Source organism: Phoca vitulina, unplaced genomic scaffold, assembly GCF_004348235.1.
Source record: "Phoca vitulina isolate PV1807 unplaced genomic scaffold, GSC_HSeal_1.0 scaffold2, whole genome shotgun sequence".
Classification (NCBI taxonomy): domain Eukaryota; kingdom Metazoa; phylum Chordata; class Mammalia; order Carnivora; family Phocidae; genus Phoca; species Phoca vitulina.
This window is the reverse complement of record NW_022589705.1, coordinates 95,128,372-95,155,287: the sequence shown is the minus strand read 5'-3', so window position 1 is coordinate 95,155,287 and position 26,916 is coordinate 95,128,372. Positions and strand designations below refer to the sequence as shown.

General features: G+C 57.4%; 1 protein-coding gene across 2 annotated transcripts; it reads left to right on the top strand.

The window, feature by feature from the left end:
* The first annotated feature begins 292 nt into the window (after positions 1 to 292).
* On the top strand, positions 293 to 20,397 carry SLC45A1 (solute carrier family 45 member 1). 2 transcript variants are annotated; one of them, XM_032394308.1, is made up of 9 exons: positions 293 to 409; positions 4,650 to 5,070; positions 5,644 to 5,736; positions 6,194 to 6,418; positions 10,782 to 11,521; positions 14,030 to 14,183; positions 15,740 to 15,916; positions 17,289 to 17,494; positions 19,985 to 20,397. In XM_032394308.1, exons 1-9 carry the CDS (start codon positions 296 to 298, stop codon positions 20,249 to 20,251), a joined length of 2,397 nt encoding a protein of 798 aa, XP_032250199.1. In that variant the 5' UTR covers positions 293 to 295; the 3' UTR covers positions 20,252 to 20,397. The 2 variants fall into 2 exon arrangements, with proteins under 2 accessions (XP_032250199.1, XP_032250207.1); XM_032394316.1 differs by lacking the exon at positions 4,650 to 5,070 and having other exon boundaries at positions 5,644 to 5,695.
* Positions 20,398 to 26,916: the final 6,519 nt, after the last annotated feature.

Here is a 26,916-nt window from a genome sequence, read left to right as displayed (position 1 = left end):
GTGGGGATGAGAACTCTTAGGCCACGGAAAATATTTGAATACACAGTGTTATCATAGTCGTCCCTAACCAACACATTCGTAAACGAAAACTGCAACCTTTGGGGTGGCGGGGGGAGTGCCTGGGCTCCGCTGGAAGTCAACAGTGGGCCTGTTTCTGGGGCTTTCGTGGCAGAGCCCCGGCGGCGGGAGGGGTGCGGGCCGCGGCGGGGCGGCGCCGCTTTAAGGATGCTCTGCGGGTACCCGGCCGGGGCGGCGCGGGATGCAGCGTGACGTCACGGCCCCGCCCCGCGGGGTGATGCAGCCGCAGCAGCAGCGGCGGGCCGGGGGCTGCCGGGCGGGGACCCGAGCTGCGCGCGGGCCAGGCGGGAGCCCGGCCTCGGAGAGGGATGCCTCCTGTCTCGACCCACAGGTACCCCCGTTTCCTCCCGCGCCCTCCGCACAGCTGCCCGGCTTCGCGCTGGAGCCACTCGGCGTAGGCCCCCGGGTAATCAGAGTGCCAGGATTGGGACTGGAGGTTGGCACGGAGACCTTTGTTCTTCCTTGATGTCTAACTAACTGACCTGTAAATGGACCCCCCGGTGTCGCCCCCTGAGCGCGGAACCCTCGGCCCAGAGGAGGTAGTGGCCAGTGACAGATTAATCTCACCCTGGCTGGGAGGGAGAGCACACACTGGAATTTGCCCCAGGCTTACGTTGTGCTTATTGGTGTCGGAGGCCTGATCCCGGGTCACCTGGGCAGGTGTCATCAGCTTCCGGTTCGCCTCCCGCCTGAGGCTGAACCCTCCTGACCGCGTCTCTGTCAGCATCCCAGGATTAAGTTTATGATGAGTTTACGGCCCAAGGTTTCTGCTTTCTTGCCACGGTTGAAATAGGAGGCTGATGGCAATTCGGTTCATTCTGATCTCATCGACAAATAACTTCTCAGATTATTTCTGAGGTTATCATACTGTTTATGTTTTTCAGCTTTTATGGGGAAGTAGAGTCAGGTGCTAAGGAAACCCAAGTTCAATGTGCACCTGACCAGGGTTTCTGGGATCAATTGGTAGTCAGGGAGAGGTGGGATTCCAGAGAGCAGAAGTGAGGAATGGGCCCCGATTCAGTAACCAGCGCATTAAATACACCCCTTTGGGTCCACGCAGCCCTTTGCTGGCTTGGGAAGGTTTTCTTGAAGTATTAACTTTGGGAATTGTTGGAAGGAAGAGTGGGGAAGGGATGTAGCCCCGTGGGACCCCAAGTGTAAAGCCTGTGTCATATAAAGAAGAGGAGAGAGAAATGAAGAAATTATTTGGCTCATAGTAGGGTAATTTTTAGCATTCAAATTACATGGGCATTGTTTATTTTTATTAATCATTTGCGGCTTAATCTTCCCATACCACTTTGAGGGATTTGTTACGTGAAACATCCTCTGTATTCGAGAAGCACAATGGGCACAGCCTAGAAACTTTGTGGGGCCAGCAACAGATATACATATTTTTTTTTGGACTGAATTAATACTCATAGAGTGTGATCAGGATGGCAAGGTGGTCTGGTAAATATTTGTATTCGTGTATTAAAATGCTATTTCATTATTTTAAATTTCACTTTCACTTTCTATAACATTCAAAAATGAATTTCAAACATTCTTCTTGGAGTAAACTTTCATGGACAGCTTTTAATAAATGTATTCTTGAAATGAAAATAGTAACACTGATCCCCCAAGTTGAAAATGAACCCTCCGGGAAGCCTTTCCGAAGTCCAGGTTTCATTTCTGGTTTAGATGCTGGGTGGTAAGGCAGGGGTGTGGGGGTCTCCCTTTTGCTAGGACTGGCTGCAGTCTGTGTTTGAAAGCCGGGGATGGTGGGCAGGTGATGGTGAAGTGGTCACATCACAGGTAGAGACATGGGCTAGCCACATAGTTCATTTTAAGTAGGGCCGAAAAGGTTCCCCTTTGCAAAAATATGCTCCCATCATATGCTGTTTAAATCTGAAATTCTTCCAAAGTGGGCCGTGGTTCTTCATTCTAAAACGAAAGGCAAGGTTTCTAATGCCCGTGCACTTAAGTTCACTTTATGGGGATAGAATGCTAATAGGAAAGAGCGGTGCCCTGTGCAGAAGGGGTGAGGAGCAGGTAGAGAGGCCGAGAGGGAGTAACCCCTGCGGTGGGGGTAGCACCGTGACCGGACAGGCGGGGTCAGGTCAAGCTCTCCCACACACCTGTGCTAAAGGTCTTCCTTCTGACTTTTAAGGAGATGGTCTTATTATGTGGTCTTCCAATGGGCACTTTATTTCTGTGGTTTTAATGAATGAGTGAAGCTCCAGGGAATGCTAACAGCCTCCTGGGTTTCTGAAGGCAAGACTGGCCAAAGGACAGATTTTTCTGGAGTATTTACTGTGGGCTGAGCTAGAACAGGAGGAACCGAATCAAGAAGTTTAGCTTTTTTAAAAAAATTTGAGTTTGACTTCATCTTCATAAATGAATTATGGGTTTTTAAAATTTTATTTATTTATTTATGTTAGAGAGAGTGGGTGTGTGTGGTGGGAGGGAGGAGGGCAGAGGGAGAGGAAGAGAGAGAGAATCTCAAGCAGACACCCTGCTGAGCACAGAGCCCGACACAGGGCTCAATCTCACGAGCCTGAGATCACGACCTGAGCTGAAATCAAGAGTCAGACGCTTAACCGACTGAGCCACGCAGGCGCCCCTAGTTATGTTTTTAATGAAGTATACTTTGCCTACACAGCCTATATCTGTTCTTCTTTTAGAGATAGCATGGGATTTTTCTAAGGTCACAAGATAAGCCATCTTATCCCCACCTGTCCAAGAAGTAAGAGTAGACTGGGTCTCTGGGTATGTCCATCCCTGGCCTCTCAGTATGAAATCCACCTCTTAGCAGGGGCGCCTGGGTGCTCAGTCGTTAAGCATCTGCCTTCTTGCTCAGGTCATGATCTCAGGGTCCTGGGATTGAGCCCTGAGTTGGGCTCCGCGCTCAGCGTGGCGTCTGCTTCTCCCTCTGCCTCTGTGCTCTCTCTCTCTCTCTCTCTCTCTCTCAAGTAAGTAAATAAAATCTTAAAAACAAAACAAAAAACCCATCTCTCAGCAGGGCCACAAGGCCCTTCATAGTCAGCTAATCCCTTCCCAATGGCTTCATCTCTCACCGCACTGACATGGCGCCCAACTGTTGCACATGCATCTCCTTTACGCAGCTGCTCCCCACTGCTTAGAACTCCTTCCCTCCACTTTCCACCCAACTCGGGGGCAAACACTTTGTCTTTCCTTTATCTCTGTGACCTTGGTGTCTTGGTACTTAGTACTCAGCCAAATGGGAGGAGGGGTGTGTAGGTGAATGGATGGATGGGTGGATGCATGGATGTTTGGAAGGCTGGAAGGATGGATGGCTAGATTAGAAGAGGAGTGGGTGGATGTGTGGTATGGATGTGGATGGATGGATGGATGGATAAGTAGGTGGATGGATGGGTAGGGGGAAGGGAGAAGGAATGGATGGATGGATGGGTTGGTGGGTTAACACAGTGTTCTGAATCCTGCTGGGGTGTCTCTAAAGAAAATCACTTCCACCACTGGTGTCTTCCCAACAGAAGGAAGACAATCCCTGAGTAGATAGGATGGTGGTTGCGGGGGTGTGGGGGGGGGAATTTAGCACACAAATCTGGAGTGATGAGGCATTTCGGAGTGCTTCAAAAAGAACTTGTGGACTAGTGATAATGTGATGGAAGGTGGTGAGTTAACATCAGAAATAAGGGCCTCATTTTTAAAGATTAAAAGTAATTTTGAAAAAAAATAAAGCCTGTAACATTAGAAAACCCATCAGTGTTGGGAATGTTGTCTTGGGTTTGAGGCATACTTCTCAGGCAAGATATCTATTTCTCACCCTCCCTGGTTCTTTTTGTCCCCCGCTTTTTTTGGGGGGTAAACAGTATCTCTATTCAGGGTGTCATCTGTGACATGTGGGATTCAGGGTGTTTGGTTTATTTCTTTAAAGAGAGCATTTTCAAACATGATCAAAGTCTCAGTTCTCCTGACTTGACTAAAAATTCACTCATCCACAGGGGTTGTAAGGAAAGGCCTGGAATTAAACTCATGCATCTGCTTTTAGGCAAGGGCCCCAGCCTCCTGGGAGGAGGAGATACAGTGATAGACAGGGTGACCGCTGTGACTTTCCGTCCCATGAAGGAAGGGCTGTCCCCTGACCGGGCACAGGTGCTCAGGGCGCCTGTAGGTGGGTCCTGCCCCAAGTCTGGTCTCCCCACCTCTCTGCTCCCCTGGGCAAAATTCATCCTGAAAATGGGCTGCAGGTCCTAAAATATCCTGGCACCCTTCAGAGCCATGGGGAATCTAGCTGCTCCCACCTTCCAGGAGGTTCCTTGCCTGGCCCTCCTCGTGGAGCCTCTTTAGGGGTCAGTCCCCTTGAGTTTTAGTGCAGGGACCTGAGGACTGGGGTCATCCCCCTGAGCAGGGACAGAGCGCCGGCTGAGCCACATCGCAAGCAGTAGGATGGCGGGGGCAATGTTAGACTCTGAGAACTCATCCCTTCTCATATGACAAGGATGAGCAGGTGCCAGTCAAGCGGGGGGCGGGGGGAGCCACCTGGAAAGACGAACTCTGATGGTGGAGGCCCTGGTGAGTGACTGTCGCCCCCGAACGGGCTTTCCCCACAGGAACACCCACCGGCCCCCCCTACGATGATCCCCCCGGCGAGCAGCACCCCTCCAGGAGAGGCCCTGTTCCCCAGTTTGGCTCCTCAGGACTTCTGGAGGTCTCAGATCTCGGGCTACTCGGGGTCCGTGACCCGGCATATCAGCCACCGGGCCAACAACTTCAAACGACACCCCAAGAGGAGGAAGTGCATTCGCCCCTCCCCACCCCCACCCCCCAACACCCCATGTCCGATCGAGCTGGTGGACTTTGGGGACCTGCACCCCCAGAGGTCCTTCCGGGAGCTGCTCTTCAACGGCTGTATTCTCTTTGGCATCGAGTTCAGCTATGCCATGGAGACCGCGTACGTGACCCCAGTGCTCCTACAGATGGGCTTGCCTGACCAGCTCTACAGTCTGGTGTGGTTCATCAGCCCCATCCTCGGTGAGCCCCAGCTCAGCCCCGGTGGCCGATGGTCTCCAGAAACCTCTGGAAGCTTCCAGAAGCCTGAGTTGAAGTGGCTAGAGGGTCCCAAGGGGACAAGGGAAGAGCAAGAGTTACGTTTCGCTCTTTAGTTTGGGGCTGTGGGAGAACACAGGTAGGGTCTCCACACCCCGTATTTTAAGTGACTTTATCTAAACCAGACCACAGAAGAGGCATTTCACTGACCCCCAAGGATTCCCACCATCTGACACGGAGCCATCACTGGAGGATCCAGGCAATAAAGCTTGATGTGTTTTGGGTCTGGGAGGTCCTGGAATTTCTTGGATTCCCCAAGGAAGGTCATGGCTGCTTAGTGCCTTATAGGGACCTAAGTAGAAAATGTGGGCAGAAGCTGAGCTATTCCAAGAGTCTGTCTTTTGTTTTTCTAGCTCAGGGTTGCGTACTCCGAGTTTCATCATTTATTCGCTCGACACCTTGGGACGTTTGGGTGCAGGTGTTTGAGGGCTGTCCAGCGCAGGGTGTGGGGTGGGGTGGGGGGACCCCAGCAGTGACCACTGGCCTGCTCTGTTTCAGGATTCCTACTGCAGCCACTGTTGGGTGCTTGGAGTGACCGATGTACCTCAAGGTTTGGAAGGAGACGCCCTTTCATTCTTGTCCTGGCTATAGGTCTGTTGTTTTGGAACTGAAATAAAGTGGAAAAAAAAAAAAAGAAAAGAAAAGAAAAGAAAAAAAAGCCCCAACTGCTTCCTCTTAGCAAAATCTAAAAGAGTGTTGACCAAAGCAGCAACAGAGATAATTTCACGGGTGTGGTGGCAGGGAGCACCCCGTAACCTGGCCTGAGTTAGCTGTGACAGTCTATCCCTTTGATTTTTTAAGAACGGGTTAATAAAGCGTATGTCATTCCTGCCCTGCTTGACAAAATAAAAACCCTGATCCAAGCAAAAAAGCAAAAACAAAACCAAGAAACCATGGTGAGTCTGCAGGTGACTTTTCCAATGGGCTCTGCTTGAAGTTTGGTTAAAAAGGAATTCTCAGGGCCCTAAAGGTTCTAGACTGAAGTGGCCAGCTGGGGGGGACAGAGCTGCCCTGCGTTTCCTTGGCGTGACTTTTTCTCTGTCCGCAGGGGCGTTGCTGGGCCTCTCGCTCCTGCTCAATGGCAGGGACCTGGGCACGGCGCTGGCCGACTCGGCCGACAACCACAAGTGGGGCCTCCTCCTCACCGTGTGCGGGGTGGTGCTCATGGACTTCAGCGCTGACTCTGCGGACAACCCCAGCCACGCCTACATGATGGACGTGTGCAGCCCCGCCGACCAGGACCGCGGCCTCAACATCCACGCGCTGCTGGCAGGTAGGTCTCCCCACGGCGCGGCTCTGGGGCTGCGCGTCCACTGTGGGCGCTTCGATCGCCCTGATGCAAAACCGGAGTCATAAAACTTAAATATATGGGGGCGCCTGCGTGGCTCGTTCAGTGAAGCGGCTGCCTTCGTCTCAAGTCATGATCCCGGGGTCTTGGGATCGAGCCCCGCATCGGGATCCCTGCTCGGCGGGGAGCCTGCTTCTCCCTCTCACTCTGCTGCTCCGCCTGCTTGTGCGAGCTGTCTCTCTCTCTCTCTGTGTCAAATAAATAAATAAAATCTTAAAAAAAAAAAACCCAACTATAGGGATGAACACTGACGTGATTGAAAGTATATATTTCAGACGATGTAGTTCAGCAATACTATGTAGTGTTGATCTGTGCATACATGTGTATGAACTGTAGGGATAGTCACCTATGTGCATATGTAAGTCCCTGTGTATATGATTCTGCGTGCGCCTTACTCCCATTGTTCGAGGAGTTACTTTCTACCAAGTCACCACGAACCCTGAATTGGCCAGAGCTGAGTCACCGCCCCTAGGAAAAGGACAGGGTTAGGTTCCTGCGAACCTCTGGTCCCATTTTCATCAACCCCATCAGCACCTAAACTTGTTGTATGTGTTTCTGATTAAAGACACCTTCTGAACGTGTATCATGGGTTCACTAATATGGAACTCATGGCCAACGCATGGCACGTGCCTGAGCAAAGCTTATCTGACACACGTGTTTTCTTTATAAGACACAGCACAGCCTCCTGGGGCCTCCGAGCAAGAGACAGCGGAGCATCAGCTCTACACGTGGCGGCCGTTTTAAATGGTGATGTCACCCCCCTTAAAAAAAGGCAAAAAGCCTGCAGAAACATGGCATCATATAGATGACAAGAAAGCTGGCTGTCCACAGTCTTGAGGGTTGAAATAAGAAGGCAGGGCATTGCCTTGTTTGGCCTCAGCTGGGACCTGGTGCGTTGGGCAACTCCAAGTGCTCGCTGCTCTGCACATAGCTGAGTGTGATTGCGTGTGGAGTGTGTGTTGACGGGTCACAGATACAATTTAGTGAGCAGGTAAATGGGCACATACAGAGTCTGCATATGATGAGGAGTCACACACACATGCGCGCTGCGCTCGCACACACGCCCGAGTCGTGCTTGCTGCAAACGGGAGAAACGTGCCTATGGAGCTGAGACATGAGGCAGGAACGACCACAGAGCCACGGAGCCTGTGTGATTAGCAGAAGTGAGAGGTGTGGAGCGTGAGGATTATCCTCAGTGACCACGCACTCGCACGCTTCCAGAGAACTGACTGCGGAACAGGACGAGAGTTCAGTATGATGCTTGCTTATCCAAGTATTCTCGAAAAATCGGTACTTCCAGCTTTCTTACACAAAACATGTACCTTGTCCAAAATAAAATGGAATCAAACAATCCCATTTCAAATAGCATCGGGAAGTGTTTCTAAAGGTCAAGGGAAAGACATAACAAGACCGGGGTCGCGCAGGACCTGGATGGACAGGCGGGAGGCCAGCGGCTCCAGGATCGGGAAGCCTGAATTGGTCTCGGCTTTTCCTCCTGTTCAGTGTGCGACATTGGGCCAACTGCTCAGTCTGTCCAGTCCCAGTTGCTTCTTCTAGAAAATGCCACTGCTTGTCTCTATTTACACACATGCATGGATGGGGGCAGGGAATTTCTGCAGGAATCTCGGCCGGGCCAGTGCTGGGGTGTGTAGGGTAGCAAGGAGGACCCCGTTTTTTACCTTATAGTCTTCTGTATTGTTTCTTTTCTTTTTTAAAAAGATTTATTTCTTTTGGAGAGAGAGAGAGTGCACACAGGTGCATTAGTGGGAGGGCAGAGGCCAAAGGAGAGAATCTCAAGCAGACTCCACGCCCAGTGTGGAGCCTGACCTGGGGCTCGATCTCGCCACCCTGATCCTGACCTGAGCCAAAATCAAGAGTCGGATGCTTAACCGACTGAGCCACCCAGGTGCCCCTCTTTTCTTTTTTTGTTGTGTTAGAATACATATAATAAAAAAAATTACCGTCTTAACCAATTTTAAGTGAACAGTTCGGTGGCATCAAGCACATCACATTGTGGTGGGGCCATCACCACCGGTCCACCCCCGCCCCCAACAACTTTCTCTTCTTGCAAAACTGAAACTCTGTCCCCATTAAACACTAACTCCCCGTTCCCCACGCCCAGCGCCCGGGCTCCCACCATATACTCTCTCTGTCTCTATAATTCTGACAGCTCTGAGTCCCTCATATGGGTAGCCTCATGCGGTATTTGTCTTTTTGTGACTGCTGATTTCACTTTGGACAATATTCATCTCTGTTGTAGCAGGTGTCAGAATGTCCTTCCTGTGTAAGGCAGAATAACACGCCATCGGGTATAGAGGTCGCATCTTGCTTATCCATTCTACCTGTTGATGGACAGTAGGTGGCTTCCACATTTCAGCTAGTGTGAGTCAAGCTGCTACGAACTTGGGGGTGCAAATGTCTCTTCAAGACCCTGCTTTCAGTTCTTTTGGCTATAAACCCAGAAGTGAAGTTACTGGATCCTACGGTAATTCTATTCTAAATTTTCTGAGGAGCCTCCACACTGTGTTCCGTGGTGGCTGCCCCATTCTACACCCCACCAGCCGTGCACAGAGGCTCCGATTTCCCCACATCTTCGCCAACACTTGTTATTGTCTCGTTTTTTGATACAACCCATCCTAATGAGTGTGAAGTGGGATCTCACTGTGGTTTTGGTTTGCATTTCCCTGATGCTGAGCGTCCCTTCGTGTGCTTACTGGCCATCTGTATGTCTTCTTGGGGAAAAATAGACACTAAATAGATATGTGAGTCCTTCGCCCATGTTTGAATCAGGTTGTTTGTTTCTTCGAGGCTGAGTCGATGTACCGTTTCTTTCCTGTGAGCAAATATATTTGCTTCAGTAATTGTTTTTAAAAAAATGGTTAGGGACGCCGGAGTGGCTCAGTCGGTTAAGCGGCTGCCTTCGGCCCGGGTCATGATCCCAGGGTCCTGGGAATGAGTCCCACATTGGGCTCCTTGCTCAGCAGGGAGCCTGCTTCTCTCTCTCTCTCTCCCTCTGCTTGTGCTCTCTCTGTCAAATAAATAAAATCTATAAAAAAAATTAAAAAATAAAAAAAATGGTTAATAAAGGTCATCTCAAATCTGACCTTATTTAAGGGCCACAAAATAGCAATTGTGTCTTCAGAAGAGGTGAGGAAGCTCATTGGGACCATGAATGTGGGAAGTTAAGAATACTAAGAGGAGGGGAGACATGAAATTCAAAGGCCTGTAAGGATAGTTGGGGACAGATGAGGGAGATCTAGGGGGAAACCGTTAAGGAAGTGGATTCAGGGCCGCGTGCCACCTTGAGGGGTCCGTGGAAGCTTGAGCTGAGTGTGTCTGAGCCCAGGCCTTGCCATAGAAGTTGCTATTTAAAAGTGGCTGGTTCTCCCCGAAGCGGAGGGTGGCCAGACCGCACGAGCTGTTTGGATACAACAACAGCAGGAGTAGACGGAGAGAACTCGCCTCCCAACCAGAAGATGGGCTCGAAGTGCAGCTGAACTCAAAATGATAAGGCCGCAGCCCCGTGGTGTAGCCGGGAGGGGGGCCGGGGGTGCTGGGGACGTGGGAGCGGGCGGCGGGAAACAGCACTCTCTGGAGCTAAGTGCATGCGGTGCTGCTGGCTGGGGGCAACGTGGCATCACCCTCATTTTTACACCTTGCTGCATGAATCAGTTTGCCATTTACCTGTTCCCCGAGGCCAGGGGATGCAGCGAGCAGGAGCAGAGGACCGGAACCCTGCAGCCCTGTTGTTTCCACCAGCTTGCTAACCCGGAGAGCAAGGGTGGCCGTCCTTGGTCACCATTGGGGGTGACTCCTAGTGGTGACCGTGCATGAGGACGCGGGCATCAGGCGAGGAAGACCGGGGTGGCCACGTGAACTCCCCCCCCCCCCACATACACACGTGTGTGGTCCGCGTGTTGGAGACAAGATCTTCCACATTTGCCTGGCACTGATGCTGGGGGGCTGGGGCTCCTCGAAGGGGGCTGTGACCCAGTGTAGACATTCAGTATTCCAGCAAGGCCATAAGTGGGACAGACGTGGACGGGCAGGCACCATGCCACTTGCTCTGGAGCCCGGCAGCCCTGGGCAGGAGAGGGGGGCCCTGAGGCGGCCCCCTGAGAATCCCATTCTCCTTTGCATTTTTGCCGGGGTTTAAGAGGGACCAATGCCGGATCTGGATCCTCCCAACAGATTTGGCCACCTGAGTAAGACACGGAACCACGACTCTCAAGGGCCATCCCCCCCGCCTGCTGGAGGTGGGGGGACTTAACCCTGCTTCTCTCCCCAGGCCTTGGAGGAGGATTCGGATATGTGGTCGGGGGCATCCACTGGGACAAAACCAGCTTCGGAAGAGCCCTGGGCGGGCAGCTGAGGGTTATCTACATCTTCACTGCGGTCACCCTGAGCATCACCACCGTCCTGACCCTGGTCAGCATCCCCGAGAGACCCCTGCGGCCCCCCGGCGAGAAGAAGGCCACCATGAAGAGCCCCAGCCTCCCGCTGCCGCCCTCCCCGCCCCTGCTGTACGAGGACGGGGCCGGCGAGCCCCTCCCCTGTCCCCCGGCCACCAGCTTGTACACCAGCTTCTCCAGCCCCATCTCGCCGCTCAGCCCCCTCACGCCCAAGTACGGCAGCTTCACCAGCAGGGACGGCTCCCTGACGGGGATCAACGAGTTTGCCTCGTCCTTCGCCACATCCAACATCGACAGCGTGCTCATCGACTGCTTCACGGGCGGCCCCGACCCCTACCTGGCCATCCCGGGCAGCGCCCCGCGGCCGGCCATCAGCGTCAGCTTCCCGCGGGCCCCCGACAGCTTCTACCGCCAGGACCGCGGCCTCGGAGACAGGCGGGAGGCGGCTCTGGCCGCGGGCCCCGACGGGGACGTGCTGAGGGTGGGCTCCCTGGACGCCCCCAAGCCGCGATCGGCCGGGATCCTGAAGAGACCCCAGACCTTGGCCATCCCGGATGCGGCCGGAGGAGGGGGTCCCGAAACCAGCCGGAGGAGGAACGTGACCTTCAGTCAGCAGGTAAAAGCGAAGGTGGGGGGTGGGGTGGGGCAGGGGTCAGAGGGCGCCGTGTGCTGTCCCCCATCATGAGTTAGATGGAGAGAGGGGTTGTCGCTCTGGAAAGGCCTCCCGAGCCCCTCCCGGGGCAGACTAGGCCTGCGTGCGGGGGGAGAGCTGCGCCCGCCCGCGACGGCGCTCACGGGGTCTGTCGGGGGCCCATCGGCGGCTTAGCGCGCTGGCCACCATCAGAGGGACACTCCTTCGAAAGGCGGCCACATTTGCCCCGAGGTAGTTCATTCAGGCCCGGAGGTTCCTGGCGTGAGTTTGTCAGAAGCAGCCTTAGTGCTTCCCCCCGCGCCCACCGCGCGCTTGGGCGGCGTGAATGTGGCACCAGGAGAGCTAAGTCTCCCCCAGGGACGGACACCCCGCAGAAGGCCTGGCGGATTTTCTGGGCCCGCCTGGCGTCTGGCTGCAGCCGGCCGTCCCAAAGGCTGCCTCTAAAAGGCAGTGCGAGGCATGGTCTGCGCAGGTGAAGAACCTTCCGGAAGGCTGTTTGTGTTGTATTTCGTGTAAGTCAGATTGGCTGAAAGGCCACCAACTGCTATGTGGGACTTTAACCACCGTCAGAATCTGCTGGCTGGAGAGGCCACCTTCAATAAAAGAAAGGCTACGTTGTCACTTGAAGCAGACGGAGTTCTGGGGCCCACCTGCCCTCAGGGGGGTCACAGGGTGAGAGAGTGTTTCAGTGAGAACTTGGAGTTTCTATAACATCGTGTGGCCCCGACGGCGGCCCGAGGACGGCGGGGAGCTCGGAGGCGCGGCCTGCTGCCCTGCCCGGCCTGTGGCCGCGTCTCCCCGAGACCTGAAGCCACCCGGGCGGCGGAGGGTCTGCTCCTCAGCCAGGCGTCCCCCCTTCTCTGCGCCCGGCAGGACTGACGGATGCCCCGGTTTCGGGGGAGGCTGACTGGAGACACAGTTTGAGGTGGCTGTTCCTTTTCTCTCCGGTTGAATCCTCAAGGGCGCCCGCGCGTCTGGTGCGGACCTTCTCTGGGCGCAGCGGCTGGTCATCCCCGTGTGCCTTCACCGTCTCTTGAGAGTCACTGTCCTCTGGCCGGGACGCCTCCTGGGCTCAGGTCTGGAAAAGGTCTGAAGAACCAAACCTCACTAGAGGGTTAGGCAGTCCCATTACTGTCGGAAGAAAGGGATTTCTCTAAGGGCTCCAGGGCCTTAGCCTCGTCCGCTGATGACATCAGAGCGCTCGCCCGACCTTTTGTCAATAGCGGGTCATCCTGGGCTTCGAGATGCAGTTCCTTAGTTATGGTTGAAACTCTCGTTTGAATCCTTTTTTCTAGGTCCATTCTCAGTAGAGTATCATTTATGAGCCAGCTCTTTTTTTTTTTTTTTTTTAAAGATTTTATTTTTTCATTAAAGAGAGAGAGAGGAAGAACGAGCACCAGCGGGGGGAGAGGCAGAGGGAGAGGGAGAAGCAGACTCCCCGCCGAGCAGGGAGCCCGACGCGGGGCTCGATCCCAGGACCCTGAGATCATGACCTGAGCCGAAGGCAGCCGCTTAACGACTGAGCCACCCAGGCGCCCCTATGAGCCAGCTCTTTGAGGAAAGTAAAGGTCCTGAGCTACATACAAACACGTGTCGCCTCAGGTGGGCACGCGGGTGTCATTTTAGCAGTTCCTCCGGCGGCCGTGGTGACCAGCTCTGTGGACACGGCTGCCCGTAGGACCGGTGCCCTGGGCTGTTAGCTTCCTGGGGGTCTCCCCACTTGGCTTATCCAGGAGCCGACAGCCGCACGGGCTCCCGCACGGAGCCAGGGCGCTGTCCCTTCCTCACCCTTGCTGCTTGCCCAACGGTCAGCTCCCCTGGCTGGCGTCTGCACCAGTGACCCAGGCAGGGCGACCAGGAGTGACGCCTTCTCGTGCCAGCAAGAGTTAGCAAACCAAATCAGGGAGCGGGTTTGCCGGTGGCCTGGTGCTCCTGGGCCCCAGAAAGAAACCCAGCCCCGCGCCGAGGGCCAAGGTGAGTGTTCATGCTCCCGGCACCTGCTCCGTCGGCCGCCCCAGCCTCCGGGGAGGTGCGAGTCCCACCGGCCCGAGAGAATTGGGAACATTCCCCGGTCACCTTGCAAGAAGTCTCTTTTATACCCTGCTCTTACGGAAAAGAAGGGACGTTTGTAACATCTGGATTTGAACCGCCCCGTAGTTCTCGTATCTCAAATGTGTGTCCCGTTTGGCAAGGTATCCACTCACTCTCTGTGGCCCAGATCTCTCGTCCTGTGCCACGGCGTGGGCCCCCCCCAAATGGGGCCGTTCTCGGCTGCTCCAGGTCTGTGATGAGACGCCCTAACGTCGGCCCTCTCGTTCAGGTTCAGGGTGGTGCTGCACAGCCTCTGTGTGTGTGTGTGTGTGTGTGTGTGTGTTTCGGATTCACTTTGTCATCGCAGCAAAATCCACGCGTCCCCTCGACAGCCGGAGTCCGGTGCTCTGACGAGGGGCTTTGTGTGAGCTTCCTTTCCAGGTGGCAAACATCTTACTGAACGGCGTGAAGTACGAGAGCGAGCTGGCGGGCTCCGGCGAGCCGGCGGGGCAGCCCCTGTCCATGAGGCACCTCTGCTTCACCATCTGCCACATGCCCAAGGCCCTTCGCAATCTCTGCGTCAACCACTTCCTGGGTGAGCTCCCGGCAAACCGCCCCGTGCGTCCGCGTCCCAGCCTGGGGCTCGCTTTGCGACGAGGCCGTGATGGGGACGCGGCTCCCTGACCTGGGGCTCCCTCCCCCGCCGGCCTCCCAGGACACCCCAGAGCCCCACGTCCCGTCCCGGGGGACATCTCCCGCGCGTTTAGACTCCCTAGATGCCACCAAGGGCAGGGCGTGGGGTGGGGCTGCCCTGGAGGGCTTTTCTCCAGGAAAGGCCAGAGAGATGCCTCCTCCAGGCAGCCCCCTGGAAGTAAGCCAGGTGCTCCGGATGGAGGCACACCCCACCCCCCGTGCCGGACACCTGGTCTCCCCAGAGTCCGAATTCCCATTACTGAAAGCTCTTTGGACCACTCACAGTTAAGTGACAGATGCCGCTGGTGGGACTTGTGTCTTAAGCCTGTTTGGGCCTCATGCTGTCTTACTCTTAGAGCCGAGACAGACACACATAGAGACGCTCACACGTACCCACGGGTGCCTGGCACTGGCCTTGAGCCCGTGACCCTCGGCGCTCGGGTTGCCATGGAAAAGCCCGAGCTCGCATTTCATTCCATTTCGTGTCTCCTTGCTGAGGGGTTGCTGAGCCTCTGAGGATGATTAAGAATTTGAGATACTCTAGGGCTCTCAAACGCTGTGGGATGTAAATCAGGATGTCCTTCTGGAAGGCAATTTGGCAACAGGCAAGAATCTTAAAAATGCCCATCACCTTGATCCCAGTGACCCTACTCGGTATTCTTTGCAAGAACGTAATCAGAACTGTTACCAGAATCTATGTCCCAGGTACTCATCACAGCATGATGTATAATAGCCAGATGCTGGGAGGCAGGGGTGGGGAGGAGGGCTGGGGGGGCCGTACATGTCCAGCAATGCAAGGAGGGGTTAAATCGATGAATGGCGTGTCCACCTTGTGCGGTACTTTGCTGCCATTGAAATGGGCTGTTTAGGAAGACTTAATGGCATAGGGATTGTGCATGATAATTATTGGGGTTCAAGAGGTCCCGCAAACACCACCCCCCTTCCTCTACCGAAGACGGAACTGACACGGACGTCGGAGGATCGGAGCCCTGCGGTTTCATCGACGTTGGAGCAGAATGCTCCTCTATCAACATTTGCCTTTCCTGGCGCGTTTCTCTCAGTGGCCCGCCACCCGCTCGGGCTTGCGACTGCGTTTCCACCCGCATCTTCTTGTCCCCTTGCCGAGAGGCGGGTGGAGAGCAGGACGAGGCAGCCAGGAGGAGTGACGGATTGGCTTTCCTCACGGCCGCAGTGTTTGGAGAAAGAGCTGAACACGACCTTTCATGCAACAGAGCCTGTGTTTATAAGGATGTGTATTTGCTTTAAAAAAAAAAAAAAAAGAACCTACCCAATTTTAACAGAGGGAAAGCGATCTCTGGGTGGTGAGGCTGTAGGCAATTCCTTCGTTTCGTTCCCGATCCACGAAAACCGTGCATAACTCTGATCACTGGCCGAAGCACCTGTTGGCGAGAGCAGGGGCGGCGGCACCAGTGGTCACCAGCCCTTTCCCCCTCCCAGGGTGGCTCTCGTTCGAGGGGATGCTGCTCTTCTACACGGACTTCATGGGTGAGGTGGTGTTTCAGGGAGACCCCAAAGCCCCACACACGTCGGAGGAATATCAGAAATACAACAGCGGAGTCACCATGGGCTGCTGGGGGATGTGCATTTACGCATTCAGCGCTGCCTTCTACTCAGGTACCCGCCGCCCCGGGGGAGAAGCGGGGTTGGGGTCCCCTTGTGGGGAGTGTGGCTTTACAGGGGTCGTGGATGAAGGGAGGTCTGTGTCTTCACAGGCCGCACAGCGTGTGGCCTCTGTTTGGAGCAACCTGTTGGGGCTGGTGGGTGCTGGGCCTGGGGGAGGGAGGGTTGCGGGGGGACTGGGTGTCTCTCCAGACCCGAGACAGCCAGTGGGCAGAAAGGCCAGGCCTGGGAGGGAGGGCAAAGGGGAGGCCTCGGGACAAACATGGAGGTCACCCCCAGGCAGGTGTGCTGCTGCCAACCCCCACCCCCCATCCTTCCCACGTGGATTCATGTGGCGACTGGTCCGGGGGGGGAGGGGCAGGTGAGGACGGGGCGGGGGGGCAGGTGGGATGGCACGTGGGGAGAGCCAAGCCCAGAGGCTGAGATGACCCTGAGGTTGGCGGTGGGGGACCCAGGGGACACAGGAAGCCGAGCAGGATCCCTACAGGGTGCCGGCTACCGTCCCAGCGGGGAGCCTGGGTGCTGGTGGGGCCACCAGCAAATTTCACCTCAGGGTCAGCCCCCAGCTTCCGTCAAGGGCCAGGGGGTGGGCGTTTCGGCCTCGCGGGCCACACAGCCTCCGGGGAACCGCCGGGCACCGCTCTGGTGGCTTGGAAGCCACCTCGGACGAGATGCTTCTGTCTAACGAGTGTGCGTGGCCGAGTCCCAGTAAGACTTCCTTTATGTTCGACGGGAACTGGAATTTCATGTAATTTTCACGTGTCACAAAATACTTGTGTCCTTTGATTTTTTTTTAAAGATTTTATCCATTTATTTGAGAGAGAGAGAGAGGGAGGGAGAAAGAGCACAAGCAGGGGGCTAGGGAGAGGGAGAAGCAAACTCCCCACAGAGCAGGGAGCCGGATGTGGGGCTGGATCTCAGGACCCTGGGATCATGACCTGAGCCGAAGGCAGACGCTTAGCCGACTGAGCCACCCAGGCGCCCCACCCTTTGATTTTTTTTTAAACCATCTAAGAATATAAAACCCAGGAGGCCCCCGGGCAGGCCGTGGGCCGGGCTTGTCCCAGGAGCAGTTTCCCGGCCGGCTTGGTTTTGCCTCTCTGTCCCGCACCCCGAGCCTGTTTGGTGTTTCAGCCCAAGATCCCTTCCCCTGCACCCCCCCTACCCCAAGGCCTGCCGTCCCTCTGGAGCACCCTGGCCCAGGTGCCCTCAGAGCTGACGCCCCAGGCCCCCCCCACAGGCCTTCTGGTCTCGGGCGAGCTGCCGGCCAGCGGTAGGGCCAGCCCCGGGGAGGTGGCCCAGGGAAACGGAGTCCCCGGGGCCACCGGGCACTGCGGTGCCGCTCATGTTCCTTTCCGGCCCACAGCTATTCTCGAGAAGCTGGAAGAATACCTCAGCATCCGCACACTGTACTTCATTGCCTACCTGGCCTTTGGCCTGGGGACCGGGCTCGCTACCCTGTCCAGGAACCTCTACGTGGTCCTGTCCCTCTGCATAACCTACGGGATTTTATTTTCCACCCTGTGCACCCTGCCCTACTCACTCCTGTGCGATTACTACCAGAACAAAAAGGTAAGTGCCTCAGGTTTTCTGCTTCGGGTCCTGAAGAGGCCTGCCTGGGCCTGGCCTCGCCCCTCCCGGCGGCCTGGAGAAACCCCACTTGAGACATGGCCCCAGGAGCAGCCCCACGCGGGAAATGAGGGGCCCGTTCAAACATTAAGAAAGTCCAGCTGGTGACAGCAGAGCATAAACCTGAGCAGGGAGCTGCCCGGGAAGGCGCCCCGTTCGTGGGGTGGGGGTGGGGGAATTGGGCAGCGGGGAGGGAGGAAGGGGAGGCCCACCCCTTTGTGTCCCCTTCGGGCAGGTTTCGGGGTCACCTGTTAGCACGGGGTCTTGGGCAAGGCAAGGGACACAAAAAACTCAGGGATCAAGGTCAACAATAGGTTAACGCAGTATTTCTGAAAAAGAGAGAATTAGTGCCGAAACTGCACGCTGAACAGAAGATCAGAACTTCAAAGACAGGGTAAGCTGCAGCACGGGGCCAAGCCAGGGCAGAGGCCGAGGCAAAAGGAAAAGTCAGGAGAATGAATCCTGCCTTTACAGACAATTCTGACGTTCTGTTCAGCATGGAGTTTCCTTTAACAGCTTGGCCGAGCTCAGGTTCACCGCACAGAACCACGCGGTTCACCCATTTCCGTGTATCCCCAGAGCTGGGCCATCGCCACCACGATCAGTTCAGAACATTTTCGTCGCCCCCCAAAGAGACCCCATACCCACGAGCCGTCCCCCTTTCCCGTCCTTCCGCCCGCTACCACGAAGCCACTTTGGGCCTCTCCGCATTTGCCTGTCGGGACGTGTCATGGAAACGAAACCGTGTCGTGTGTGGCCTTTGCGTCTGGCTTCTCTCCCTCGCGTCATGTTTTCAAGGTGCATCCACGCTGTAGTGCGTCAGGGCTTCCTTTCTTCTTGCGGCCAACAGTGCTCCCCTCAAAGGTTTTTTTGCAGTAACTTGGAGATTTTAAAATCCTGCATTAAAAGATCACCCCGATACCTGGGTTTCTCGCACCCCCCCATTTTAATTTGGGGCTTCCGTCGCCTCCCCCAGGCCCGGCCCAGGAGGCGTCCTGAGTTTCAGTTTTAGGGGGTTTGGAATGTCTGATGAGCCCAGCTGGGGCCAGCTCTGCGCACGATGTTTTTTGTGAAAAGTCATGTCTGCCTGGAGCCCCGGACACGACAGTGAGCCAGACCCCGGGCCTGCGGTGGTAGCCGTGGCCACCCCTCCCCGCCCCTTCCCTGCCAGCCGCCGGACTCCCGGCCACACAGACAGGTAGTGGCCACAAGGACCGTACCTCCCCCCGGCGTGGGGGGGGGCGAGGACAGAGGCTGTGACGGCTGGAGAGTGAGTGCCCGCAGCATCCCGGGGACCAAGGAGGGGAGGGGAAGGGGGTGGCGCCACCCCTGCTGGCTGGGGCCGCCCCCCCTCCGCGGCCACCATCCCCTGCAGCCCCAGAGGCCCCTTGACTGGGGAAAACGGATGGGCCGGTTCTTGGTTGAAGGCTGTCCCCCCTGAGCGAAGGGACGCCCGGAGCCTTGGGACGCCCTAACTGAATTCGGTCAGCACCCCTGGAAGCCTTGGGCCTCTTGCTCGTAGAGTCTTCCAGAAGCTCACATTCCTGTCAATCTCTGCTCGGTTGCAGGCTCAGGGCTCACCTGTGACCACCCCCCACCCAGGGGCTTTGCCGACTGTGCTTTAGACACAGGGGGCCACACTCTCCCCCGGACACACGCGGGGCGCGCTCACGGAGCACCTTGCAGGTGCCACGAGCACAGAGCCGTCCCCAGGGCGGGGGCTTGGCACCATCCCAGAGGGGCCCACACCGGTGTCTGGATGCGGGGCCAGGGAGGCCCCCCAGGCGGTGCGCACACTGCGGGCTTCGTGGGGGTGGCGCCCGTCTGCTGCCTCAGTGGGTGAGGGTGGCCTGTGCTGGGGAGCAGGGCGAGGGGACCCACCCCGCCTCCTGCCAGCGTCACTCCTGCAGCTCTGCTCAAAGAGCACGTCTTCACCACCAGGCCCCCATGGGGCGCAGGGCTGGCACGGAGGGAAGGTGGCGTGTCCACCCTGGAGGCCACGAGCACCTCAGAAAGCGGCCCGAAGGGCCGGGCACGGAGACTGTGAGAGGTGGTTTCAGGGTATGTGGCTGGCATGGTGGCCGACGGAGCTTAGGAAAGGGGACGAGCCGGGCGGCGGGGTGCCAGCCTGGCAGGCTGCCTGTCTCTCAGGGGAGAGGTAGGACAAGGCCAGGCTCTGCAGGCCGGACGGAGGGCCTGTGGGAACGCAGCCCTTCCGCTCCCGTTAGTCATGGATCCTTTTCATGGCTCTCATCTCTCTGAACACAAATATTATTCAACTCTTGGCTGAACTCCCCGCGCACGTCGTTGGCGCTGGAAAATGTGAGCCTGCCGTGCGTGGGCCGCTCGGGTCCCCTGGGCCAGCAGGAAACGCGGGGCTGGGTCACCTTGCGGCCCAGGGGTCCCGCTGATGGGTTTCTCCTTCTGGATCAGTTTGCAGGGTCCAGTGCGGACGGCACCCGGCGGGGCATGGGTGTGGACATCTCCCTGCTGAGCTGCCAGTACTTCTTGGCCCAGATCCTGGTCTCCCTGGTGCTGGGGCCTCTGACCTCGGCCGTGGGCAGCGCCAACGGGGTCATGTATTTCTCTAGCCTGGTGTCCTTCCTGGGCTGCTTGTACTCCTCCCTGTTCGTCGTTTATGAAATCCCTCCCAGCGACGCCGCCGAGGAGGAGCACCGGCCCCTCCTGCTGAACGTCTGACACCCCAGAGCCCCAGCTGCGGCCTCGGGCCTGTGTCCGGGGGTCGGAGCAGTCCGGCCAGTGAGAAGCCCCAGGCCTCGGCGGACGCAGGGCAGGTGTCCTGTGGAATGTACATATGTGATAAAACAATAAACGGCAGCAGCGAAGCCTACGGTTCCTAGTCGCGGCTCTCCCGAGGGCGCAGAGGTCACCTGGGGAGCGGGCTGCTCCCCTGGGGGTGGGGAGGGGGCTGCGAGAGTCGCTCATTGCCAGGAGAGGTGTATATGTAACTCAGCGGTTCTCACCTGGAGGCCATTTGGCACCCCCACCCCCACCCCGGGAAGACATTTGGCGATGTCTGGAGATAGTCTGGCTTGTCACAACTCGGGTGGGTGCCTACTGTCCCGAGATGCCTTAAACCTCCTGCAGTGACAGGACAGCCCCCACAGCGAAGAATGTTCCAGCCCCAAAGGTCAATTGTACCCACAGGTGCCCAGAGCCTGATCTAACTGTGCGCTGCATCCCAGAATGGAGTTAGAGCGTACAATGCTCTTGGGACATTCATTCACTCATTCTCCCACCCAGCCACTCCTCCGTCCGCCGGTCCATCCATCCACCCGCCCCGCAGATAGCCGTCGAGTGCCCTGGGCGCGCGGGCAGTGGTAGGTGCTGGGGAGCTGCGAGCAGGTCTCCGCCCTCGTGGAGCTGGTGTAGGAAGAGAGGCAGATCACGCACTGAGTTTCTGTGCCCAAGGATGGCGGTAAGTGCTGTGCCCACGAGCAGGGCAGGAGGACGGGGTGACGGGGTTGGGGAGTGGCCTACGCCAGGGAGAAGGGCAGTGCCCTGGTGAAGAGAGGAAGCCATCTGAGAACTGAGGTGGCAACTTGCTTGGCGTGTTCGAGGGATCGTAGGCTCCGAAACGCGTGGGTCGCAGCACGTCGGGGAGGGTGGGAACCTTACGGAGGCGGAGCAGACGCCCCAGTGAACGCAGCTCTGCCCTCTGACTTGCCCCACCCCCGGCACCTGCCATCTTCCAGTTGATGGACCTGAATGAATCTCTGACTTCTTGCGTCAAGGTCTTCCGCCATGTGGCTTCTCATCATCTTCCATCACTCGACGCCCCGAGCTGGCCCGTGCAGCCGGGCAGGCTCTTCTCCCCGAGCTGTGAGTGCTGGCCGTGTGTACTGGGCGGGGTGGGTCGGGGCCGGTCACTGTTGTACCTGCCCACGGCATGGAGCTGGGCCTGGCCCCCAGCACCCTCACTGCATGGTCCCTATATTCTGGGGCCACGTAGGGGACACTGATCACAAGTCCCCCAAAAGCAACGGGGATCCTGGGCCCGCCTCTGAGGAGAGTCTGGGGTTTATGGGCGGCTAACATGTCTGGTCATCTTTCTGACAAGTCAGGGACAGTAGGTGTAAAACCCCCAACCCTCTGCGGGGCACCTTACCCATCCCCCAACGTGAGCCACGGCCTCCCCAGTGCCATTGCCTACTGAGGTGGCTCCTCTGGGGTCCCTGGAGTCCAGGCCCCTGCTCTCTGTGCCCCCAGATCTGGCCCAGGATCTCTGCCCACTTCCCTGCCTCTGAGCTACCCTCCCCGTCCAACCTCCACCCTGCAGCTGGGGGAGCTATAAACATGCCTCAGTGCACCCCTTTCCTCTTAACACTTTCGGGGGGCTTCTCAGAGCCTAAGGAACCAGTCTAAACTCCTCCCGCCCCACCCGGGCCCTGCCTGTCGTCCCAAGCCCATGGCCTTCTGTGCGGCTCCAGCCCCCAGGACTCCAGCCAGATTCCACTCTGCCGCAGATGTACTCCGAGCCTGTGCTCATGCTCTTCCCACAGGTGAGGACTTTCTTCCTCTTCGCTGCCCATCATCTTCTGAGTCATCGACTTAGATCGTCTAACACGCCACCTCCTCTGTGCAGCCCGCCCTGGTTGGAATCAGCTGAGTCCTCTCTCTGTGCCTTCATGTCATGCCATTTTACCCTTGGTAGTTACAAGCTAAGTGAGGCCGGTCTCATCCTCCCTGCTCCATGTGTAGGTGAAGCAGAGAGAACTTTGGTGACTTTTCAGTCACGCAATTCCTTTGGGCCTCCTGTTTGTCCCATGCTTTTCCTGGGACTCCAGACTCATCCTCCCCACACTTACATTGCTTACAAGAGCTTTAGACGTTTTAGAAAATGTGGTGTCGGATGGCTGGCCCCTGGTCTGGGATGCTTTTGCCCAGAATCGTCAAATCTTCATGCAAGAAAGAAGGAAGAGGGAGGCTCCCCTCTCACTCCTGGCTTGCCAAACCTTAAGGCCTTCTTCCTAGAACTTTCTATGGAAACAGAGATTGGTCTTACACGTGGGAATCCGCACGGAGTCAGTGGGCGGAGCAGAGCCCTGGCCGCCCTCAGGACAGCACCCAAACGCTGCCCTTGACCTTCAGGTCTATTCCCAGCAGATGGCAGGGGGAGCAACCACAGGATCCAAAGCGTGAGGCCCAGGACTCGCTGAGATTTCCACATCTCAGAGAATCACTCTCCGGACTTCACAATGGAGCTGTGATGATGGTGAGGATAGTGACCACTGCTCACGGGTCCCCAAGTCCTACGATGGGCCCTGCGGTGAGCTAAGTGCCTTCTGCAGCCTTCAGGCTTCGTCCTCCCCGGCGAGGGGGTGGAGCTGGCCCGGCTCCGTTTGGCAGGCAGACCTGGACCCAAGACGGGCGCCCTAAGTGCTTGGCCCAGGTCACACAGGGTCGCACGCTTGTACCGGGGAATCTACTCCAGATCTCACGCTGCTTAATGTTTCTGGAGGAAATGCTGAGCTGCCGTGGTCCTTCCCCGCGGTGCGTCTTCGCCTGGCTACCGTAAGAGGAAGGGGAAGGGAAGCCTTCGCTCCGTGGGCCCGTGATAAGACTGACGCCCTTCAAGCCACTGAAACCGGCCACTCCTGACTTTCCACTCAGCAGACTTGAAAAACCAACTCCTGTGCCCTGATGTTCCTTGGGAATGAGCGCACCACTGCCCCAGCCCGCGGCCCACATGTGAGCAGACACTGAGTCGTGAAAGCACAGCCTTCAGCCATCTGGTTTGTCTTCCCAGACTGTTGGACTAACCCTGGGCCCTGCGCTGGGAAGCGGGGACTGGGCAAGGTGGCGTTCTCACACCCAGGCGCCCTGGGCCGCAGGTTTTGAGGGAATGTGCCAGAACGGACAACGGCCGGGGCCCGCTGTGCGCTGAGGCGCTCAGCTTCACACTACCTTCAGGTCATGCATGCAGGGTCTGCAGGGGCGTGCTGTGCCCTCGTCCTAGCCGTGAGCAGGCTGGAGGGCCCCTGAGCACCCTCTTCCTGAAAGTCTCGGAGGAGGAGGCACAGATGTCCTGAGATGGGGGCACAATTGGGGCATAGGACCCTTAGGGCAGCGGCAGCTCAGGGGGACTCTCCGGGGAACTTCTAGGGCCATCATGCTGGGAATCACCACTGCTGAGGTGATCACGGGGTGATCGCCACTCAGCCAATGTTTGCTGAGCACCTAGCGTACGGCCCAGCATGGGGAATGCAGCTGAAAACCACAGAGAAGCACCTCCTGTCCTCCCAACAGCCTTTCCCTGCCGTCACATCCATTCTGCGCCCTGCCCATGCCACCCGCAGCCCCCAGCCCCCATCTCTCTCCCATGGTCCGGCTGTGACCTGTTCCAGTTGCCCTTTGCCCAGACCGCCCCACCCCTCCTCTCTGGCTGCTTGCCTCCAGGAAACATCTATTCTTTTACAAAATACGCATCACCATTCCTACACACCTCTCCCCTACATCGCAGGGGTGGGGACCTTTGGTCCCTGCGGGCAGAGCGGCGGAAGAGTGGCGCCAGGGCTTTACGGATGCTGCCACCTGGTGGTCAGGACCAGGAGCGGTCGCGAGGACCAAGGTGCCGCAGAGCCCGTGCAAAAACTAAGGGGAGCAGGGGCGACCTGGGAGTGACAGCTGGTGGACAGGCACGCAGGAGACCTCAGGTCTTAAACACCATGCCCTCCATAGGCCGGAAGGGTCTTCTAAGAAGTGCCTTCAGGTCTGTTTCTAATCTAATTCACTACGCTGGATGTCCCACACCCTAGGGGTTCAACAGAGGCCACCACCGTGAAGCAGATCCCCCTCCCTGCCCAAACATCGAAGAATGGGGCAGACCAGGGCCGGAGCCAGAGGGGCTGTGAGATCCCAGAGCAGGCCCAGGTGGTCAGGGGGAGGCGGGATTGGGAGACACTTGAGGGAGAAAGAGGGGTCACTTCAGGTGCCCCAGTAGTGACCAGCTCCCTGGATGGGGCCAAGGGCCCTTCTATCTCGTCACCCATGCCTACGACTCAACACCACATCCGGTCAGTGCGGATGGAGCCTCCCTCTGGGGGGGCCTGTTCACTCAGTCAGCAAACATTTGCAAAGCAAGTGCCTTCCACACACTGGGACCAGGTCGGGGCGGGGGGATGCGGGCGCAGCTTCTGCAGCCTGGGTCCCCAATAGGCCAGAAGAAAACAATCACACACGACTTGGAAGCTGGTCCTGGTGAGGACAGCTACCAGAGGAGCTGCCTTGGGTCGGTCAGAGAATCGGGAGTCCGGACCGCGAGCTGCCAGAGCCCCCCAGGGCAGCTGGGAACCCAGTGAGGACCCAGGGAAAGGACACTTCAGATACCGAGACCTCCAGGGGCCAAAAATGCAGGACAGAGAGGCCAGGGAGGGTGGGCAAGTCCCGTGGTAAAGCACGCGCTCTTCCTGGGCCACGGGCTCCAGCCACAAGAGACTCTGTAGCTCCGACGGCCGGACTCCCGCCAGGCCGGGCCTCCCACCCGCAGTCCCAGGACTCCAGGGAGCTCGCTCTCCTGCAGCCCGAGGAGTCCCACTGGACAGCCGACCCCGCGGCCGCCTCCCCGGCAGGCTCGTCTGGCTGATTCTCCCTGGGAGGGGGCAGGGAGGCCAAGGTGTGGTGAGGTCTGCCCCTTGGTGTCTCCACAGCTCAGGGGTCAAGTGCAGGACAGATACTTCCACTGGTCGCGGGGCCTGTGGCTCGACCCCAGCTGTCTGGTGTAACTGGGCCTGTTCGGATTCCACAGCCTTTGAGTCGGGAGCCGACTGGGTTGGCCGGGAGAGGCCGAGGGTGATAGCTGAAATCTGTGTTGGCGCCAGATCACACCGCTCAGGGTCTCACCGGCGAGGGGGCGACCCCCCAAATGTCTCGTGAGCTTCCACGCAGAAGCACTCGGGCCCCGACCTTCACCCTCAGCCCCTGCACCCACAACTGTTCGGCTTCACATGCCTGGTACTTGAGGGTCTCGCGACTCCGTGTCAACGTGGGAGGTCACTGCTGGTGCCCTGTTGTGCATCCTTACCCCGCGGGTAAGTGGCCTCAGCCTGCACAGGGGATGCGTACACGAGCCGCCCGGTTCACCTGAACTTACCACAGAGACTTCTCGACACGGCGACCACGCAGCCAGCCCTGCCGAGTGCCGTTTTCGTAACTCCCGCTTCTCAGCCCCCTGACCAGAGGGGCTGCTGAGCCACCATGCCCAAGCTGAGGATCCACCCACAGGGACTCCAGTGCCAGTTCATCCAAGCGGCAAGAGGCCAGGGCGCGGCCAGGGGCACGGTGGCTGGACGGCAGACGCTTTGTCCTCCTCGTGAATCCAGATGTCCGCTGCTGCAGGCTCTCGGCCCCAGAAAGGGCGCATGGCAGGGTGGGGACAACGGCCACAGCTGTCCACACCTCAGAAACTAGGACCACCTGTGCAGCTCTGATCCGAGGGTCTTTTCTGCAGCATAAACCTATACTTTCATTCAGACACTGACGCCTTATCCTTTAACCTACTTGGAATTTGTAGTTCATACATCTAGGCCTACCAAAGGCTGTTTTCATAAAGAGCGCGGTCTAGTAAGAAGTCGGCCGCTGACCCTTCCCTCCGCACCCCCTGCCACTCCCATCCTGCCTTCATGACCCAGGATGAGAGTCACTTGTGCCCCCCACGTCTGCTCTGGCAGACCCCTCAACTTCATCCCCAACGGGTTACCCAAGTCGCTGAGCAGGACTCCTGCTGTCAGAGAACACGGACCTGCTTCTAGGGGCATCGGTGTGTATGCCCCCCCGGGGTCCCCTGGCTGGCGAAACTGTCTCGTCTTCAATTCAGTAGTGACACAAGCCGTTCCCCAGGCCTTTACCACCACTAGGCAGTGTCGGCCTGGTTCGAGGGCAGTTTATCGATAGGGTTGTTCTTGCTCCGTCTCCCAGGGCATCTAGAAACCCATATTCCAGACGGAAAGGCGAGCATATAAACTTCCAGGGATAGTCTTGAAGCTTTACGAAAATGCCCGACAGTGTCCGAAAGCTCAGCCCGAATCCGTTCTGATGACTGCTGCCCCCTCACGGCCACACCCACACCCTGCAGGCCACCAGCTGGAATGCATCCCTTCACCGGAGGGCCACTCTGAGGGTGGGCTGCCACACGGGCAGGCCTCAGGGCGAGGCAGAGGGGGGACGGGAGGAGGAGGTGGCGGCCACTGCACCGGCGGGCAGCTCAAGACCTCTCCTCTAAGCAGGGAAGGAGCTACATGCCTGTTCACCATGGAGGGTGTCCACAAATTAGAGGTGTGGGTGAGGGGCAGGGGGAGAAAGGAATCTGAGTGAGGAGAGGGTGTCCACGGTCCCAGTGCTGTCAT